Genomic DNA, 15,048 nt, shown 5'->3' with positions numbered 1-15,048 from the left:
ATCTGGTATGAACCCTGCATACATGCATTGATGTACTCATTTCATTCCGACAGGGCTCGGAATATAACCCTAGGGTTCATCCCGGGCGGAGTAAATCTGCGATTAGTAACCAGCAGGAACTCCGATTTCTCTTCCACCTTCTTGACCATGACTACCACTGATAACCCAGGAATAAGTGAATAAGGCGATGCTCAATCACAGAGTCTATCTACCATGAAGAACATCTCTAGGGGCATGGTCCGGAAGAATGGTAAACCAATCTCCTGCGAACCGTGTCGTATCTCCAAAATCCGCTGTGACCATCAACAACCGACGTGTAGACGATGTGACATCAGGGGTTTGAGCTCTAAGGCATGTACAAATTCTTCTGATCCTGGCTATAGAACCTGAATCTGGACGTTATACCAGGGCCAGTGAGGCGCGGACTGACAGTACCAGTGCTACTATCATCCGGCCCCTTTAACTCGACCACGGAAGAAGGCACAAGCACCTCGCAGTGCGTCTCCCGTCAACCCATCGCGTGTGGACGATGAGGCCTTGGACGCCTCTGCTAGCCGGGGTGACGGGATCGTACCAACTGGGCCTCAGATGGGCTTGACGTCTACCTCCCAGCCGACTTATTTGGGATCCACTAGTTTTATGTCAGCGTTTCACCATAATCAACGGGATATGAGCCTTTCAACACCGAAAACAGCCCATGCATCCAGCCTGCGCAAGGCATGGAGTGCGGACTTCACGCACGTGCTTCCCCGGCTGGTACAGCTCCTGCGTCCCCTCAGGCTCTATGAAGATTTAATAACCGACAAATACCATCGAAGCCCATTCACCGTCATCCCAGCTCCTCTTGTGCTTACGCCCTTAAGATTGCTTCGTAACCACTGGGACAGGGAGGGATGGCCGCAAGAGGGCTTGGGATCCCGGATCACTCAGAACACAGCCACCAAATTGATCAAGGTGGAAACGAATATGACAACGGACCAGTTTTACCGTTTGTTCACGGGTGCGAATCTGCGATGGGAGTTTGTCGGCCTCATATTCGCCCTGGCGGGGCTCGGTGCCAGCATATCCTCTTCCTCCCCATTGTTCTCTCTGAACGGCAAGGATGAAATCAGCTCAGAAGCCTTTGCCATGGAGATGGCAGCTGCAAGTCTTGCATGTATTGAAATCTGCAGGCAGTACGACAATGTGAATGACTTGGTCGTTTGGCTGCACTACACGTATTTCGTATTAGGATCAAATATAGATGGAGAGACAAGTAATACCAATCCACTCCATAAGGGTGGCGCGCAATGCCCAAGGCTAACAGAGAATAGACCATCATATTTACGCACAATTTGGGGACTTGATCTCTTGCATCCATGCCATGGGCCTACACCGCCCACATCCTCCTGACTCCTCCATTCCATTCTTTCTCTCGCAGACCCGCAAGAGGGTTTTCGCAGCGTCATATCGAACCGACAAGAATCTAGCTACTTTCCTGGGAAGGCCACCTCGACTTCCCTATCATTATTGCGACGTGGAACTACCCTTGGATCTCGACGACCATAGTCTCATCCTGGATCGCCTTTCCCTCGACAAAGCTGTCAGGCAGCTTACCCCGGATGGATGGGGTGCTTTCAGCGGTGGTCTTCGCCCTGCCACAGTCATCCGGTTGCGATATATGATTGCGAGGTTGCGAGAGCAGGTGATGGAGCTGTCCTTGGGGCGGGCCTCAGTTGGTTCCCGAGAACATGAACTCCAGTAGGATAATAGCGGAGACTTCTCGCTCGATATGGTGAAGCTAATATGCCTGTAGGATTACCTATCAAGAGTGTAAGCGACTGTGGGATAGAGTGCCCAATGAATTCCACTACAGCAAGCGCTCCTGGGAGGTTCTGGGTCCGCACTTGTCCATAATAAGTCTGGTCATCCATCTGGAATATCTTTATACGGTGTTTCAGGTCGAGCGTATCCGTTGTGGTGAGAGTGCCGATGCCATGGCCGATCTCCTGGACTCGGCCATGCAGATTGTCTCTGCAGTCACGGACTTTGCGAAGCAACGTGATCAAGAAGGCAGCATCCGAGAGCAGTACACGTGGATTGTAAGTCATTATAACCTGTCTGCATCCCGTTACCTAACCTATCGGAACCCATTAGTTTCTGTTTTATGCTCTCCCGGCAGCAGGTGTCGTTGCAACCGAACTCCATCGTTGCACGGTGTCCATGGTGCCACTACCATGTTCCATACCCCGGTCCAGGATCATCCGTGATCTAAACCTGCTTGCCTCCTGGTTCGAAAGTGCTAGTCCACCGACTAGTTACACACATCAGGCGTGTGTGGAAGTCACCCAGGTCATAATCAAACTCTTAGATGATACTTTGGACTACCCACCAAGCGGGCAGATGGCACATGGACCACAACCCGGTACAGGCAGTCGTCCTACGCCGAGCAGCGGTGATCGAGTTCGGGAGAGTTCTCATTCGATCGGGGTGTCCTTAAATGTGTACGAACAGAGCGAGACCCTACCAAACGTAGATACCCTTGAAACCAGTGAGGATTTCTTGAACTGGCTGGATGAACTGGGGCTGGAAACCAGCGTCCCTGAGTTCTTTCGGTGGCAGTAGCATATATTAGCCATCACTGAGTTCCATTTGGGCCCTCTGAGATATGCAGGAACATGGATTGTACCTATTATGTCCACTGTCAGTCTCCAAGGCAAAGGCCCAGCTGATGCCCACCCTGTTGATCAGCATCTCACCGTGACTGGCTTGGGTGGGTATAAGCTGTCCAGAGAAAAGGGACGGCGAAACCATGTTTATCTTATGACTATAATAATTGGCATAAAGTAATGAGAATTGGCACTAAGATCATTTATACTCGTCAGGTCAACCCTGCTCTACCCAACGCATAGACAGTCCATTGTCCTGGAGCACTCATTCTATTGTATGACGCCAATCACGTCGAATAACGGCCATATTACGCAAAAGATCTGCCCATCCATTCGTCGAACAAATTACCAGCACTGAGAGTATCAAATGGGACGAAGGCTTCCAGTAAAAAATTCATCGCTCTCAATAAAAAGTCTGGTAAGGCACTCCTAATTCTAATTAATAAAGCCGCTTTAGAATGCGGCAGTGTGTTAATACATTTCGACGAATGACCTGAATAGGTTCAAACCTGTCACGCTTGGTCTGGATTTGTATGGGAAACGCCAAATTCAGCAACTGGTGATGCGGCCAACTGCTTGGTACGGTAGCTGAAATACCATCCACTTGGACTGCATGGTCAGTCACTGAATGCTGACGTCCTAAATAGCTTCAGCAAATTTAATGTTGATAATGCTCGATTAACAACCCGTGTTCGTGCATATTTCCTTGTGGTTGTCAACTAGGTCTACTTCTACACTGGTAGGACCGCATACCTTCTGAAACATTAATAGAGTCATGTCCTGACCGACCTCCTTCAATAATAGGGAGGTCACTATCAGGTCCTTGACAAGAAATCAGTTCTCCACGGAACATTGAGACAAGTGTTTGTGGGAATTGATTCTTTGATCCACAGTGACAACAAGTCGTGATTATTTTGACGTCGACGGCATATGCAGCTGGTTTGTTATGGTTTCCCCTATACAACTACCCGGGATGATCCAAATTGGGAACATCAAAGGGGACATATCGATGATCGTGATCTATATAATCATCCAAGTCAGCTGCAAAGCGGCTTCAGGCGGGTCAGATGGTTCATCGGTTCAATGATCTGCTGCTCACTGGCTTCACCAGCTCAGACACGATTGTTCCATTGGTTCGGCTGTCGATTTCAGCTCTGGGGCCTTAACTGGTCCAAGTGGATCTACCGTGACCATCGTTAGGACGGTCGTTCACAATGGTTTACCTACTATTGTTCTAGTTAGGGCTAGCCTTCTTCTAAGGATGACGCACTTAAGGAGCGTTATTTAAGCTCACAATTGGAATGTGTCCCAGCTGAAAGCAGGGCCTTATAAGCTTTCCTGATTATAGCTTTCGCTAATTCCTCGCTCACTATTCCTCATCACGATATTGGAGAAGCTGGCTTGGTCATTTAGGCGTCAACAGGCCGCCAAGGCGTTGACCAAGTGCGCTTCCATTAACTCCACACATAGACCGGGATCTTCCCGTTGCCCCCACTGGGTTAAGACAAGAAGGTATGTAGGGTTCCATCTGAGACAAAGACAAAGACCGGGAATGATGCCTGGGGTCAGCTTTTGGAGCATCTGTGTGTTGTTGGATTTCGGTGGAGGGAGAAGAATCCACGAGTGTTGTCACAGTCGGTGTATGGGGAGAAGAGCCATTGTATCTACCATTTGGGTATAGCAGTCTCAGCGGATAATCGAGCTCAGTGAAATGAAGGGAAAGAATCGACAGTTACTTATTGATGTATGGTACTACCATAGGCTGCTGGAGTACGTACCAGGGCTTGAGGTCACATGCTAGGATGAACCCCAGTCCCATCCCAGTAGTCATACTACTACTAGTAGTACGATCAGGTATAAGTAGTTAGTTACTACTTCAAAGCCTATGTTCCTTAGATGCTGTTCCTCATCCCCACCCATATTGAATCATCCAACACCCAAAACTTGACAAACATGTCCTCGAATAACTTCCGTATTCTGATATGGCTGCGATCTCCCTAGAACTAATCTGGCTTTCTTGCACCCACGGCTCTTTATTACACTCATCCTCCTGGATCCGGTCATCCAATTGACCCCACCAACCATGGGCTTTGGAGCCCTTGGAAGGCTATCATTCCCATAGGCTCAAGCGTGACGACCCACGCTACGAAGCGTTTGGGGGGAGCGTACCTGACAGGACTCCCTGCACTCTGCCTTGGAATGATGCACCTCCTTTGTGGTTCATTATAGAAATACCCTGTCTGCTATGTAGCCTATATTTTGTCAAGGATGCCACTACTCATACCCCGCTTCCGAACGATGAGATCGAAATTGAAAGGCGCGAATGGGTGAGCTTCAAGGGCTGCTTGGTTGCTCTAGGAAGAACTCCAGGAGACAAATTAGGAAATGAGTGTGCACGGATTGCCCGCAAGGTTGCAACAGTTGCCTCCAAGCGCAAGAAGGACTTTCGCATATCATACTACAGTATACCTGCCAGTCATATCTTCTAGAGCAGGGACATGTCTTTTCCCGTGGGTATCAGAAGTTACACTGGCACCCGTAGAGTGGACGTCGTACTGAATTCACTCGCGGGCGACAGCGTTCAGGCTTCTTGGAATGTTTGGCGCCATACGGACGTTTCGAGGAAATCGGGAAGACAGATACACGCGCAAATTCTACCCTACCAATGTTGCCTCCTAATAAAGACGTCATCTCTATATGTGAAGGGCCAATCTAGATGATTGAGCGTTCACTAGAGGCCCAACCATATATAGAAGTAGTCATGGGTCTTTTTGCGGAGAGTAAGCTGAAAATCACAAAACCGTTGGCGGTCCGCAGTATTGCAAATATCGACTAGGCCTTTCCCGAGCGCATTGAAGGCTAAAGCATTGGGAAAGCCGTCTCATAAGACCAAGAGGAGGGCTTTTTCACCGGAAAGCCTGGAATGTTGAGACAGCAAACATGAAGAAGAGTCCACATTGAGCAAAAGCTCTAGTCCGTATGTAGAACTATCCAACCTAGGTTGGGTATGAATGTGAAAGAGAACAGTTCTCACGTCTGGAATTTTCCTGTATATGCCAGTCCCCATGGTGCTTCGTCATCTGTGCTAAGCACCATAAAAGTGTCATACTCGGGAGCAATTTTGTCTTACAGAGGTCGAAGCTGGGCGCGACCATAGCTTTCCAACAGTGATCTTCGGCCGATGCCTGATTTATCCTCAACGTAGCTTGTGAACATTATGCCAATTATCTTTAGAAAGGAGATGACCTTTGTGTGCCAGTTCAAAGCAACACAAAGAGCGGACTGTGCTTACTGCTACGGAAAGAGGTACAGCCTTCACCTGCCCAGACAGTTTGATGCCGTTTTTCAATTTGGAAAAAGTTCTCTGGGAGCTCGATTGCTATAACTTCTGCTCCATGACCAAGTAGAAGTGTCTGGGTTCGCTCCCATGCAGCTCTGTGGCTAGGACCGGCTTTGACCAGAGATGCGTATTTGCAAAAGCAATCTTGGCTTTGTCCGCGAAATGGTGATCAGGGAATTGGTGTACCATCAGCCAGATCAAAACGATAGCCAAGGTCCTCTACACTGCGGGTGAACCCCCCCACGGTATCACAACTTATTGAATAGTTGAATTGATTCTTCTCATGTCTATACATAGAATAGTGATCGGTTCGCTTTTTCGTCCATAGCAGCTACTATACTAGACTAGAATTATCCATTACATGGTACTGAACTTGATGCTGGAGAATAAATTAGGGCATGTGCAGTAATAGGACAACTCTTGTCAGTTTTCCTAGGTTTTGGAATTTCTTCTCATTTCCTAAAGACATATTTTTGTTATTTCTTATCTTATTACTGGATTCGCTTCTAGGGCGATTCCAACCAGTCACCTTGCAAGAGAGCAGAGAGACTCCGAGGAAACACGGATGGTCGAACTACCAGGCCAGGCAACGCATAGATGGAAATCTAAGATGTCGAGGAAGGAGTAGTAGGGTCAGCAGAGGGACTAGATCTGTCTCATGGACAATAGTTTGGATGCTAGAGGCTGTGGAGATATCAAGCAATGAAAGGCCTGTCCCACAGGTCTGATTCTAAATACTTCCTACAGTCAATATAACAAACCACCTCTGCTATCACTCCCGCATTAACATAAGAAGGCCAATTGTTCTTCATAAACATTAATCTATACAACACGGTGTGTCCTGGATATCCCCAAACCACATTTCATGCATCAGATCATATCACGCTCCAGAAACCTTGCATCAAATGGGCCTCGTCATCAGCACCGCCTTCTCATATACCATGTCGAGGTATATCCGTGAAGCACTTACATACAAAAGTCTTCATGAGTTGGCGTTCATCATCTGTTACGACCTGCTGATGACTGGGTTTAAGACGGCCTGCCAAATGGTGGGGATCTCTTGTTCCTACAAGTCAGGATCCCACTCGCCACGGCGGGTGTGACTCTGGGTCTGGCTCCAATTTTGCCGATACTGGAGACTTTGTAGTATGTTCCTGGGCTATGGGGGGTCTAGATGTTACAGGGGCAGTTCAATTGCTCAAAGTATGCTCCCATCCTCCGCTTTTGAGTATCATACATGATAACCATCGTGTCTCTTGGTTGTTAGGCCATATTGAAAAGTGGAGGTCAATACCTGATTCCTAGTATGATAAATTTACAATCCGAAGCAGAGGCATTTGAGTTCACGTTGAACCAAAGCCGATGTATAGGCTTTGACCTAATGCAACTACTTCATCTCGGTTATCAGGGTGGCGTAACCCTAGTGTAAATGAGATCTTACAAGAGCAGCAAAAGATCTAACCACATTACAATATAATAAGATTGAAAGACTAATTCAAAAAATAAAAATAAAAGATAGAATGGAAAGAGGTGTACAGCCACTAAGCTTTAATCGCAAGCATCGATATCAAGTCCATATACATCTCGTCAACACCATCGGACCTCCCGGGTTGCGAGACTGGCCCTCACCATTAATAGACTACTGGAACTTCCTTCCCTCCACCTTGACCACCGGCCCATCATAGTACTTCCTTGCATATGTCCAATATACAATTGTCGAGATGCCCATCAACCCCACGAACAACACCGACGCCCAGTTGAAGTTTTCAGCATTGACATCGTACGCGTTAGGCCAGAAACTCCAGAAGAAAGACCAGCTGGCATACACCATGGCCAGGATATTGACGGGCATACCAAAACGTCCCAGCGTCCATCGGGATGGTGGAAGCGGTGGATCACGGGAGATGCGACGAGCAATAATACAACCGATAGAGATGAGATAGGTCGCCATCAGCGCGGTGGTCGATAGAGAGAGCATGGCATTGAAGGCGACGGTTGAGCCGATGTTGATGAGAGACATTGCCATGGAGAAGAGACAGGTGACAATGATAGAGTTGACCGGGATATGTAGTCGTGGGTGGACCTGCAGGATGCTACGTGTGAGTTATAACGAACAACGGCCGGACACCGGACTAGGGCTGGTGTGAAACCTACCTCTCCTAGCCAGTTTGAAAACGGCAGGCCGTTATCGCGGGCAAAGGCAAATGTCTGACGCGAAGCCGATGCCAGCGAGCTAATCGTGATCATGACAATCAAGACAAGGACAATCACAACAAGTATCGTAGCACCGGCGGTATTATCAATCGCCTGGCGGAAGACATAGATAAAAGGGAAACCCGTGGGAGAGTCGAGAGCACTTTGCACGTCGGGCATACAGAACAGGTATGTGACGAGCAGGCCAAACGCGAAAGGGATGTTCAAGAGGAACGCCCAGATCATCGACTTGGGAACGATGACGCTGGCATTTTCAATCTCTTCCGCTACCGGAAAGTCAGTAAGAAGCTCTGTATGATGTGCCAATCATCACTTACACATGTGTGCGACAGAGTCAGACCCTAGACAGGTAGAGCGTACGTATTAGCTACTCGAGTCGGCTATTTTTTTTTTGAGCATGTGGATCTCACCCAGCACAACAAACATGCAAGATACCTGGCCGACCATGACCGTCCATGAGACGGATGGCCATCCGGACCCATAATCTGTAAACCCAGTGAAGACATCTTCTGCCTTGGCCTTCGGGGCGAGGACGAGCAGGGTGACGATCACTGGGATAAAAGCAAAGAAATGACAGGTAACGAAGATCCCTTCCGCCAATGGCAGATGCTTCGCACCGAAGATGTTGAACAACGACATGCCGATTGCGGCAGCAAAGACAAGCAACGTTCCCTGCCAGCGTGCTGGAAAGTACGTGTCGTCATTCAGTGAGATGAGGCCTTGCACGATCGTTCCAGCCAGGTAAGCATCAAGGGCGACGATGCTCTGCCAGGATATCGTTGAGAGCCATCCTATTATACTCAGTCCGGGCCGGAGTTGAGGATCATCTCATCTACAATGGACTTACCGGAGGCATAACTGAGGAATTTCTGGTAGGCCCGAGGAGCGAATTCCGAAACCCACTGGCAAACATGTCAGCGGAGTCGAGTGAGTGAGTTTCGCGATCCGCGACTTACATGGTACTGTCCACCCGCGGTGGGTGCCCTAGTCACGGTCAGACCAGAATCACAAGAGCCGTCGCCATACTTACATGGAAGACATCTCCGCCATGGAGAGCACGATGAAGAGCTGCCCGCAGTAGGCCCATACTAAGGACCAGAACAGAGCAGGTCGTCCGCCGGCTGTCAGACCGGGAGTGTTGGAGCTGGCTTCGCATTAGCCTGCAGTGCTAAACAAGCATGTACGGCCGGGGGGGGGGTTGTACGTCAATAGGATCTCCCAGGTGCCCATGACGCAAGTCGTGAAACCGATGGTGCTGGCCATGCGAAAGTTCCTCTACATGCTCAGTCAGTCCTGTCGGAAAGCCACACATCCCGAGATAGACAAACCCGTAACTCCTGCTTCTTGCCCATGCGCTGCATATCCCGCTGATCGTTCACGGTGAAGCCTGCCTTGACATCGTCGGACAAGTCGGGGTCAAGAGAACCATTTCTCTCTTCTACATGTGGAGAACGGGCTGAGCCGATCTCCTTCAATTCCAGCTGTCCACTGGATAGCATCTTGAGATATAGCGCACCTACAGCAAAGGTAAGAGAAAGGGGAGAGTTGGTAGAGAGAGGAGGGTTATGGTTGAGTTTGCCTTTTTTTTTCATATTCTTCTCTGGCAGCTTCGAGTCAAATCATAATGGGGCTAGTTACATGTACGTAAATGGCGCCAGAGACTCCCAGGTAAGGATGAAGGGCTGGGACAGGGGCTATAGTGGACCTTTTCCTGTCAAAGTTGCGCCAAAACGGTTTTAACAGTCTAGGCCGGCGAGTTAGGGCACGCAGGGGGCCACTACCCGTATAACGTTGCATTTAACTACTAATGAATATAGGATCGCCCCGCCACGGATGGGGATCTGCCGTGCAAAATCTTCCGAGCCAAGATCCTAGTGACAAATGTCCGGGTAAGTCTTCTTTCTAACATGGGGGCGAACACCTGCTGTTTCGACTCCATGTCGGGTCGGCTGGGGAATACTAACCAAAGACGAGGGGAAGGGAAACCGGTAAAAAAGAGTGTGGTTGGAATGGAAGCGGCATGGAAAGGATAGCAATCTCGTACATTCGCATTATGATAACGTCCACAGACTCAGTGCATGCGCCTACTGCCGATGGGGCTGGCAGTGTTAGGGGAAGTGCAGCTATTATTATGCAGTTTGCAGGGATGTATTCCTTCGGCGAGTCTAAATCAAGAGAGTTACATCGAAAAAGGATCCTCCCTCAGGTTAACACAGCCCGATGCCGGCGGACCACACCGGAGAAAACTTCACTAGTATAGTTTGCGTTTCCTATATGGAACGTTGGATAATGTCTGTTCCCTGGCTCAGAGGAAGGGGGGAGACTTTCGGAGAAGTAGATAATGCTTTCGTCTGGCTCTCTGGAGTCTTCCTTGCAGGGTTGATCCTCTGATTGATTCGATTCCGGGAATGTGCGTTCCTGATGTCGTCCAGCAACGCTGATGGAGACGCCTACGTCCAGGTGACACCAGACGACCATAGCGCCTTCATTATTATTGCGGTTCTGATTGGCCTGAGCTGGTCCGTTCTTATCATTGGCATCAGGGTGTATCTCCGCTTGAAGCTGAATCCCCCCTTTGGCTGGGACGATGTAGCCGCCCTATTCGGGACGGTAAAACACACCGAGCACTCTGTAATCCAGTCATCGCCAGGGAGCTGACGAGAGGATTTTCAGATCATAGGGGCCGTGCAAACCGCCGTGGTTCTCCAAGCAGTACGAAATGGGATCGGCAAGAAAGAAGCTTTGCTCACGGATGATCAAGTCGAATCGGGACTAAAGGTAGGCAAGCCCAGTCAGTACCGGTGGGCCAAGATACCGTGATGACTGACTTGGGCGAGATTCTAGGGCATCTACATCGCCTGGCTCCTGTATCCCGTCGTCGTCTGTTCGTCCAAGGTCTCGATCTCCCTCCTCATAGCGCGTCTCACCAGGACGAAGCTCCACCTAAAAGCGAGCCACCTTCTGACCGGATTCATCCTGCTCTGGGGGGTCATCTCGCTGTTCCTGATTGCCTTCCAATGCAAACTCCCCATGCCATGGAACGTCGGGGCAGTGGACCATTGTGGCAGCATGGTATGATAGTCGTCTTTACCGAACCAGGGCCATGTGGATCTAACAAGGCTATCAGTTTGCCCAATGGGCGGCAGTCGAGGCTGGAAACATCTTGATTGAGCTGCTCCTTCCATGCATTGTCATCCTAATGGTGTGGGATCTACGCGTGGCCTCAGCGACCAAAATCACCGTGGTCATGGTCTTTTCTCTCCAGTTGCTGTACGTATCCACGGTCTATATCCTGACCCCACTGACCTTCCTCAAGAGCAACGATCCCCATCATTGTGCGCCTCGTATTTCTCCAGCAAAGCACGACACAAGACAGCGCCGCCGACCCGACGTTCACAATCACCGACACCGTCCTGGCTACCGAAGTGGCAATGCACTTTTCCCTGATGTCGGCCACCTTTCCGTGCCTTCGCAAGTTCCTCCAGGTATTCGACTTAAACATGGGCGCCACAACGCACATGGACTGTGAGCCGGGCGGCACCTACTACAGTCGCTCTCGCTCAGCAGGCAGCTATGCGCTCCAGTCGATGGAGCGAGGTTCCCGGGTGCGCAAGGAGGAGTTGCCCGGTGCAAAGTCTCGGTTTAGCCCCAGAGGGCAATGTCAGACCGTCACCACCGTATCGGGGGGCTTGAGGGACGGGGTCAATAAGCAGAAGTCGCAACGGAACAGTGCCGTTGACGATGCCGAGATGAGGAGTATCGATAGTGATGGAAGTCAGAATGCGATTATTCGGCGAACGCAGTGGGAAGTTAAGGTGGAGTGAGTTAACATCGTTTACGGTTCGTTTTGGCCGGTGACTTTTGGATGGAAGTACTTTTAAAGAAATCCTGCCTGAGACGCACTAACTATAACATATGGATTGTAGTGATTCACTTAAGTAGACTGAGTGGAGTTTATCTCATAATGCAGCAGGAACATAGCTATAATTCAAGTGTTAAGATGTATATAGCATAGAGAGACTTGATCACCTTCGTTTATATCTTTTCAGTAAACAAAGGTATTCTTGTATTTGGCATAAGAGACTCTTCGAATTCCGTCGAGTCGGCTGGCACTGAACGATACTACGCTCATGGACTATAGAATAGTACACATGTCTTGGAACTACGGACAAAAAAAAAAAGGCAAGCTAGGATACCAAGGTGAGAATAAGCTCGCTGACCTGGTGTTTCCCAGGCATTGATCACTCGCCGAAGAAAGCTACACGGAGCCAACTGAGCTTCCCCGAAGGTGACCTTCACCCGGATGTCCATCGAATGATAAGTCTACGTTGGTACATCGAGCAAGCAATAGAGTCAATCAGTAAGCCGTAGCTATGACGCCTACAATAGGTATATGCAAAAACAAAAAAAAAAAATAAAAACTTTATGTACATGGGATCGACTGTGCATCAAAAGGGTATGAGAAAATCACAATCAACCATGGCCCAAAAAACCAATGCAAGACAACAAACACGATAAAGAGATACATAATGGCATAAACATGTCGGACATCACATTCTTATCATCCATCAGCCTCCGGGGAATTGACAGATGGCTCATAAGAGAAAGAAACCATAACACCGTTGCACCGTGCCCACCAGGAACCTGGGGAGGTCGAAAAGAACAAAACAGGCATGTCAATGCAGATAATCAACAAATCTATCGCAAATTGCCCTCGGGAATCACGTTTCTATGATAAATCCGGAAAGGAGCTCTTCAGACGAGCTCAACGAATAACGTCAGTTTGGAATTGCGTTGGATGGCCGTGTCGAGATCGCTGTCGCTGACCAGGTCGACGTAGGCGCCCGACGGCTCGTCCTTGTATTGCACCGCGATTTCAGTGTTGATCTTCAGACGATCCATGAGCTTCTCCCGCAGCTGCTGAAAGCTAATGTCGTTCGGGACTCGAATTGCGATGAGATCGCCCTGGAAGGAAACCTTGACTTTCAATGCGCCGCTGCTCGAGCTGGAGACCTGCGTCAGAGAGCTGGCCTGTCGGTTCATCGGCGGAGGCATGCCGTTGCTGTGCGATATCGACGCCTGCGCCCGCTGGTGCGAGTTCCGGTCGTGCGGGGGGTTGATCTGGGCCTGCGAGGACTGGCGGGAAGCGCTGCGGAGGTCCTCATGCGCCGAGTGGTGCGACCCACCGGAGAACCGCACATCCTCTCCAAACGCGCCGGGGTCGATCTCGAAGTCTCCCGCGCGAGGAGCAAACAATTCCCGGACCAGCTGGCAACGGGAGATGTGGGGAGGCATGGCCAGCAGTTTTCGAATGTACTCGTCTAAGTTCTGGCGGCGGCCGTTGGAGATCGCATCGGTAACGTGGGTGACCGGGCCGGGCATGAACGGCAAGGTCCGTGGCTTGCCTCGGTTCCCGGCCTCTTCTTCGAACTGCGTCAAGAGGGCGATCTGAAAGTCATAAAAGTCATGGTAGTACCGGGAGAGTTCCCAACAGCGACCGTCCTCCATCTTCGCCTCGATGATGTACCAGTATTTATCGTTGTCGAAGCAGTAGCGAGGAATGGACGCGGCGACCGGGGCCACCAGGGGCTGGTGGTAGCTTTGCATCGACTGGTGAGACATATGCTGTGCGAGAGAACCTTTGCTGGGATTGCGATGATGGTAGCCCTAACAGGACGGGTTAGCATGGCAATCCTCGGGATCCGGAACGGGGTGGCAGGGGGAAGTGTTGCGACTCACATAGGAATTGCCGTTCTGGCTCAAATGGGCGGTGCTCTGGTGGCTCATGGACATCTTTTCCATGCCGGAGGTCACCGAGTTCACATTGTTCGCCGCCGCCGCCGCCGCTGCGGCGGAGTCGATCTTGCCCAGCGTGATGCTGCTATTCTTGTAGTCGGCGGTCATCTTCTTCCATTCCTCCACCTTGGGCACTCCGGCGCGTCGCACAGCGTCGAGGGGATCCGTCACCGCTTGACCCGACTGCATATCCCTCAGCTCAATGAACGAGACCGGGATGAGGCCCGGGCCACCCAGGCGACCGATAGGTTTGGCGACAAACCATTCCGGATTGGACTGGGCGATGACGATGATGGCCTCGCCGGCTTTGGCGGCTAACTCGTCCGGTCGCTCGGCCTGGAAGTCATACTGGACGACACCGTAGACCATGGGGCTTGAGCCCTTGCCTAGTGTCGACATTCTCGGGAAGGCGGGGGGAGGGTTGTGTTTCGGCGAACCGTTGACGAAGTCGGGACCAGGGAAGGCAGCTGGGGCTCGATCAGAGAAACCGGAGTCGTGGGATTCCTTCTTCTTATGTAGGTCCAGCGAGCCGGCGCTATTTCTTTCGTTCTTGCCAATGATCTCGAAAAACGACACAGGCACCAACCCCCTAGCGGTAGGGATGAGGGGATTACACGCTTCGTACCAATCTAAGTCGTCCTCCCTGCTGATAACGTGAAAAAAGTCTCCCTTGCTGAAGGCCAATTCCTGGGTATTGCCAGGATCTGGTTGATAGTCGTAAAGAGCTTTGATGACCTGCGCGCCACCCAGGGGGGGGGTTGATCAATTAGTCGTTTGTTTTCTTTTTTTTGGTTGTTGCCAAGAAGGGGGACGATCCGACTAGTAAAAGCCGGGGGCAGGAGGAAGAGGAGGGAGAGAGAGGGGGGGGGGGGAACAAGCAGAAAAAAGAAAGGCAGGACTGAACAAGGGAAATGAAATTGATGGTAAGAAAGAGAAATGCCAACTAAACATGACGACACAGAAAATGTAACCGGGCGGAAGAGTAGGAAAATAAGCTTAGGCCATGCGAGATACACACCTTTTTCGGGGGTAGGATCGCGATCGCTGACT

General features: G+C 50.3%; 4 protein-coding genes across 4 annotated transcripts; 2 read left to right on the top strand and 2 right to left on the bottom strand.

Annotated features, from left to right (window-relative positions):
• Nucleotides 1-247: 247 nt before the first annotated feature.
• On the top strand, nt 248-2,604 carry ABOM_010490 (fungal specific transcription factor domain-containing protein; the record flags this gene model as incomplete). Its single annotated transcript, XM_022537618.1, has 5 exons — nt 248-337; nt 439-1,255; nt 1,314-1,740; nt 1,796-2,081; nt 2,137-2,604. The coding sequence occupies 5 exons, from the start codon at nt 248-250 to the stop codon at nt 2,602-2,604; spliced, it is 2,088 nt and encodes a 695-aa protein (XP_022384693.1).
• A 5,023-nt stretch (nt 2,605-7,627) lies between these two features.
• Nucleotides 7,628-9,701, bottom strand: ABOM_010489 (amino acid transporter; the record flags this gene model as incomplete). The annotated part of the gene is made up of 9 exons (XM_022537617.1): nt 7,628-8,071; nt 8,143-8,468; nt 8,520-8,543; nt 8,613-8,993; nt 9,050-9,104; nt 9,159-9,186; nt 9,233-9,346; nt 9,407-9,477; nt 9,531-9,701. 9 exons carry the CDS (start codon nt 9,699-9,701, stop codon nt 7,628-7,630), a joined length of 1,614 nt encoding a protein of 537 aa, XP_022384689.1.
• A 922-nt stretch (nt 9,702-10,623) lies between these two features.
• On the top strand, nt 10,624-12,026 carry ABOM_010488 (uncharacterized protein; the record flags this gene model as incomplete). Its single annotated transcript, XM_022537616.1, has 5 exons — nt 10,624-10,812; nt 10,876-10,980; nt 11,047-11,274; nt 11,330-11,472; nt 11,519-12,026. 5 exons carry the CDS (start codon nt 10,624-10,626, stop codon nt 12,024-12,026), a joined length of 1,173 nt encoding a protein of 390 aa, XP_022384688.1.
• A 931-nt stretch (nt 12,027-12,957) lies between these two features.
• ABOM_010487 (phosphatidylinositol-3-phosphate-binding protein BEM1) lies at nt 12,958-14,397 on the bottom strand (the record flags this gene model as incomplete). The annotated part of the gene is made up of 2 exons (XM_022537615.1): nt 12,958-13,869; nt 13,942-14,397. The coding sequence occupies 2 exons, from the start codon at nt 14,395-14,397 to the stop codon at nt 12,958-12,960; spliced, it is 1,368 nt and encodes a 455-aa protein (XP_022384674.1).
• Nucleotides 14,398-15,048: the final 651 nt, after the last annotated feature.

This window comes from Aspergillus bombycis (genome assembly GCF_001792695.1).
Source record: "Aspergillus bombycis strain NRRL26010 chromosome Unknown contig00125, whole genome shotgun sequence".
NCBI classification, from domain to species: Eukaryota; Fungi; Ascomycota; class Eurotiomycetes; order Eurotiales; family Aspergillaceae; genus Aspergillus; species Aspergillus bombycis.
Note: the sequence above shows the minus strand (reverse complement) of the source record. Positions and strands in the feature narration are given on the sequence as shown.